The 5,887-nt window shown below is 44.7% G+C and overlaps 1 protein-coding gene across 1 annotated transcript in view; it reads left to right on the top strand.

Moving 5' to 3' along the window:
- FBXO32 (F-box protein 32) overlaps nucleotides 1-5,887 on the top strand; it is a 38,221-nt gene that overhangs the window by 1,547 nt on the left and 30,787 nt on the right. Inside the window, exon 3 of the mRNA XM_010838912.1 lies at nucleotides 5,736-5,848. Coding sequence (XP_010837214.1) covers nucleotides 5,736-5,848 — 113 coding nt within the window. The remainder of the gene's footprint in view (nucleotides 1-5,735; nucleotides 5,849-5,887) is intronic.

Raw genomic sequence — 5,887 nt, forward strand, 5'->3', positions numbered from 1 at the left:
GTGGGGGGTGGGGGTGGGGGGTGAACGCCGGCGAGTGGGCCGCATGACCTTCACCCTGGGGTGGACCCTGGGGTGGCGGGGCTCTGAGCACAAGTCTGAGACAGGATTGGACACGGGTCCCGCCCGCCGCGCCTCCAGGCTCTTCCCACGCACAGACGACCACAGAGTGGGCAGGGAGGATGAGTAACCAGGAAGGGGCGACCAGATGGTCCCTGGGGCATCCGTGCTGGCAGAGCGACGGTAAAGACCCGAGGAGGCAGAGCTGCGGAGGAGGAGAGGGAGGCGGGCTGAGAACCCCACAAGCCCTCGGCCTGTGGGAGGACCGCGTCTTTGCACCTGTTTCCTCAGTGGCCCTTTCCGTCGTTTTCTTTGAGTAGTGCGTGCGCCCCCATTTCAAGTGATGCCCATCCCCTGCAGAAAGTCCACCTGGCTTGGGTGAGCCTCTGGAGTCAAGTTCCACCTGAACTGTCAGTGTGGTGGAAAATCTGAGTTTCCGAGGAGCCTGATGCCCCACCTCCACCCCGTTTAATAACACAGAAGCAGCGACTCAGGAGTTAGACGGCCTGGAGTCTGTCAGCCCTCATCACCACAGTTGGCATCCGCATCGCTGCCATTTGGCCCAGAGGGGATCAGTGCAACCTGCTCACCCTTGGGTGACTTAACCCGTGGCCTTTGGTGAAAACCACTGCTCCCCACCCCCAGCCCTTACACTGACCTCGGTGGAGAATCCTGTAGGAGGGCCAGCTTCCACTCAGGTTTACCAGTGGTTGTTTGGCTGAGCCCCTGGCACTCAATTTTACAAAAACTATCAAGGAAATATGGTTATTTCAGCGTCCTGACCTCCAGGGCCCCGCACCTGTTTGTGATTTGTGAAGCATCACTTTTTGTTTTCCAGTGGAAAAAAATAAAAGTAATTAATCTTGGGGGTCTGCCAGGGAAGACGAGAGCACATTGACCTTTACTTTAAAGACACTTTGAGGTCGTCCCTGGGGAGGTTGGGGAGCACTCTAAAGAAATCTTACTTATAGAAACTCAGAAAATTTACAGAAAAATAAAAAGACCAACTGCTGTCTCTAGACTCTTTTAGGGACTCTAGTTGCCTATTTGGCCTAAATTTTTCTCCCTGGACTAAAAGCTTCTTTTTTAGTGTAGTAGGAATGGAAGCTTCTTTCCTTCCTTCCTTCCTTCCTCCCTTCCTCCTCATTCCTAAGAAGTGAGGATCTAATATTTTGGACTTTATTGAGGTGATAGTTTGGATTCTTCTAGGGAGGTGCAGCCATGGTCTGCTTAGCTGTGTCCCAGCGGCTCACCCAGATACAAGCGTAGGCTGTTCCTCAGTGGGAGACAGACCAGTGGGTTCAGCAGGAGAGTTTCCAAATCAGAGGCTCTGCTTGGCATAAACATTCACACTGAATCTGCTCTGGGAGATAAGCTGGTGTCACTCCTATTTAGAATAGTGGTGCCTCTCTCTCCGTAGTAGGGGAGACCTGGAGACAGGCTTACCTTACCACGGAAGTTTGCCCTTAGCTTCCCACCCCTCTCTCCCCTTCTTGAAACTCCTTTCTTTCCTCCCTTTTCAGGCCATCTGAGCTAGAACTGCCACCTTACCACCATCATGACAAATGGTGATCCATTTAGTGACCACTTGGGGCTTTTGGATGAGTCAGATTTGAGGACTCATTTGGTAGCTCCTAGCAAAGCAGCTGCCTATTTATTTGCAGAGTATTTTTTTTCTCCCAGCAATTGTAAACAATCCCTTCCCTACTTCACATGAGAAGTCTGCCGATTTCTTCAAAGCTATTGGCCTTCTGAGACCCGGGTTTGCAGGCTCAAATATCCCTTCTGTTTTCAGTCCTGGTGATGTTGCCCTGTGATGTCAGGTTTGGGCTGCCAGCCTACCTACTCAGGTGAAGCTGAATGCCTCTCCTGTTAGGAGAAAACAAAAGGCAGGCCCTTTTGAAAAAGAGGGAGGGGGGTGGATGTGCAACGGAGGCCTGCAAAAGAGGCCTCAGGCACTTAGTCTGATTCCACCTCCCATTCTGTGAGCTGCCTGGACAAGAGTAGTGGGGGGGGCGCGGGGAGGCAGCTGGGGTGAGGGTGCCTTTGGTGTGTTGCAACCTGGGGACCATGGGGATTTTTGTGTGTGGACCACAGCTTCTCTGCCCAGAGCACCTTCTCTGGACCCTGCTGGCCATTCTGTCTGTGTCCCTGGCCCTGTCTTCTTCCAGCAGCAGAATGTTCCAAAACCCCATCACAGCTAAGTGCCCTGAACTGAGATCAAGGGAGGATTTCAGATAAACTTCAAGGAGGGCGCCTTGTGAAAAAGTTGAAACTACCTAAGAGGAATGGCAAGTGTTACATTTGGGCAGATGAAGAAAATTCAAGGAAAGAGTTCAGCAGGAATTAGGGCGATCCAAGGCTTCAAGGAATTGGTGATTGAGCCACCTCGGAAGCAGTCCTGCTCACCAATAACCCCCAGCCCTGCCCCGCCCCACCCCCCAGATGAGTAATCTCAGCTCCCTGAGCCTGGGCCACTCTTCTGCAAGCCTGCAGTGGTGCCTCTGAAAACTCCAAAAGTACAGCTAAGGCTGAACCAGGAAGCAGGAAGTTTACCCTGGTGCCCTGGGTGCACAAATAAAAACAAGCAAATAAAATAGTGAATAAGCAAATAAAATAATAGTTAAGATTTTTATGAGCGTTTACCGTGTACAAGACAGTGTTCTCAGGGCTTCATACACTAGGCTGTTTGTTTTGCCTCAACAATGGGGTTCTCGCCCTGTGAGTGAGTCTGACAGTTTGGGTATGTATTGGAGCAAATTAGCCTAGAACTCTCATTGGCCTTCATCTACAACTAAGCCTTAGGAGTAGGCCACAGCTTTCTCCAAATGGTCAATTACAAATGAGAAATAGGACTTCTTTTTTTTCTTCTTCTTCCCTCCCTTTGTCTCTGCTGCCAAATGCACTTATTTTGAAATCTTTAATTTTTTCTAAAGTTGTCTTTAAGTATCTTGGTATGTGTGTGATGACAGTACAGGGCTGGAAGAGGTCTTTTTTTTCTTATTCTAGGCCTGTGCCTATAAAAATCAAGATTAGTTAGAACTGACTATAAAATAGCAAGTTACTGGTTACTATTGCATTTAATGAAGAAGACAGCCTCTTTAAATGGTTTTGCTTATTAAAAAAAAAAAAAAAGTCATGGTTCCTAAATGATGATGGCTTTTCTTGTTCAAAATTTCAGTTGTAATTTTCCACTGGCTTTGCATTTTCTTGAAATGGACATAATTGAACTCTCAAAATAGCCTCTAACTGAATATATTATTGCTTAAAAGAAAACACATAAGCAGGCAACACAAATAAACCCCGTAGTTCTTCCTTCAAGGCCCTACCTCTGAGGTCCAAAACCTAAGTGAAAAGCGCAGGGTTTCTCTTTGGGTAAAGCTTTTCTACATTCTCCAATGGGAGAGCGTCATCAGTTATGTCCAATTCTTCTTAAACTAGCTTTGGAAATGAGTCACTCTGGCTTAAAGCAGGTTATTGTTATTTCTGAGGAAAGCAAGTGCTCAAATTCCTTTGAGGAATGTTTTCAATTAGAAAAGAATAAGATGAAAGATAAATATTTAACATTGCTAAGGAATGGTCACCATCTATGGCCCAGGCTCCGAAAATGCTCCACTAACCCTTAAATGTGTGATTGAGAATAAGACAGCTTCATTTTGTGGTGCTCTCTGTGTGGAATCCAGGCTGTAGGTGTCTGCTCATGGTGCCAGTGTGTGTTTCCTTTAAAAATAAGTCTTCGTGTGATATTTTTACACAAAATGGCCTCCACTTTGTTTTCTAAAGCTGTTCTCAGCTTTGGTACATCATGGACCAGTCAAGTGACTTTCCATTTTCCTCCCTTCTCTGCGTTGACAGAAATTTCTTAAATTAGCTCTAAGGACTCCGAATTCCGCTCTCTGTTTCTTCTGCCCCTCTTACCCTGCTGAACTTGGCGCAGGGCAGCTGGCTGCTCAGTGGTTTTGTGCCCCTAGAGCTGTGCAAGCAAATACACACTCACGTGTGACACAAAGCCAGGCCCAAAACATTCACCCTGGGCTCAGTAAGACTTAGTGTTCCCTAAGATGGGGCATTTCTACAGTAAACCCGCTGAAACCTCAAAGTATCCTGTATCCCAGGATGAGAAGGAGAGGGCTAATGATATTAGGAAGTTCAATAAATGGTATTAAGCTTGGCCTTCTGAGGGAAGATTAACAAATGACTGATTATCCATCTAGCCTATCCCTCTGGGTCCAGAAACACTGAGTATATTGTTGGTGCTGTCACGTGTGAGCATGTTAGCAAGATACTTATTGTACTTATTGAAGTACTGGAGAGATCATTGTATTGATAGTAATAGGATACCGGAGATTGTTTTTCAACCCCTCTTTTCTCTTTTACATAATACTCATAACATGCAGAAGTGCAGGTGTGCCTCATCTTATCCAACAGATATTGGTCCAAACGATATAAATCAAATCACAATTTAATTCAGAAAGTTAAAGGGCTCTAATATATGGTTGATGTAAGTAAAAAAAAAAAAAACCAAAAAAAACAGTTGATGTTTTACTGGTTGACATTATAAATCTTGCCTGAAAAAAATAAAAATCCTGCCTGGCATACGCATACCCCATGGGAGTTGGGAGGTAGGGGTAAGGGGATCTTTTCATTGTATCTTCTCAATATTTCTCCTGCATTTCTTCTGCGGAAACTCTTTGGAGATTTACCTCTCAAGTCCCATTACATAATAGAACTCCATCAGCCCCCCAGAGACAGCTAAGCTTACTGAAGGAAATATGCCCCAACCCAAGGTGAAACTATACATTGTTTAGTGACCTGTGAATTGACCAGTTCTGTCTTTTCAGCCCTAACAGATGTGTGAATTGTAAATTCAGCTTGTTTCATTTAGGACTCAAGGTCTTCACCTCACAACATGATGTCTAGTGTTAGTCAAGGAATGATACGAAACCTAAACAACTAATCCTATACGCTGAACACCTCCTAGAAATACAGTCTATAAGTCAGACTTCTGTAAATGTTTTAAAGACAGGAGGGGAGCATGCTAGTTAAAAGCAGCTTGGGATGGGGAGGGAGATGGGAGGAAGGTTCAAGAGGGAGGGGACACATGTATACCTATGGCTGATTCATGTTGATTTTTGACAGAAAACAACAAAATTCTGTAAAGCAATTATCCTTCAATTAAAAAATAAGTTAATTAAAAATAAATAAATAGGTCAAAGATATGGTATGTGAATCATATCTCCATAAAGCTATTTTTTTAAAAGCAGCTTGAGGTGGATGATTTTTGCAAAATGAAAATATTGTATATTATAGTGATAACAGTAGCCCTTCCTCTTCCTCCCTCCCCACCCATTCATAATTTTTGCTTAAAATAATGTTGCTGTACCCTGGGTGGCTCTTAAAGAGTGCAGAACTATGTATCTAATACAATGGCAAACACCGTTGGGCATTCAAAACGAGTAGAAGTCCCCATCCCTGTCTTCCATAGAGATGTGACACTATTTTCTTCCTAAAAGAGGCAAGTTTGGGCCTGTGCAGACTTCTTTTGAGTGATTATTTTATTGCTTTGTTTGAGGAGCACATATGATTGAGTTTTATAACTGCAGTGAGTTATTTATAGAAACAGCTCATGTTAAAGTATAACTGTTACAGCTCATCCCCTCTGGTCTTGTTATTCCTAGTTACTGCAGCAAGGAAGTATACAATAAGGAGAATCTTTTCAACAGCCTGAACTATGACGTTGCAGCCAAGAAGAGAAAGAAGGACATGCTGAATAGCAAAACCAAAACTCAGTGTAAGCTGTTTGTTTTGAACTTAAGAAAGAAAGCTGTCT

This window comes from Bison bison, unplaced genomic scaffold (assembly GCF_000754665.1).
Source record: "Bison bison bison isolate TAMUID 2011002044 unplaced genomic scaffold, Bison_UMD1.0 scf7180017864108, whole genome shotgun sequence".
NCBI classification, from domain to species: Eukaryota; Metazoa; Chordata; class Mammalia; order Artiodactyla; family Bovidae; genus Bison; species Bison bison.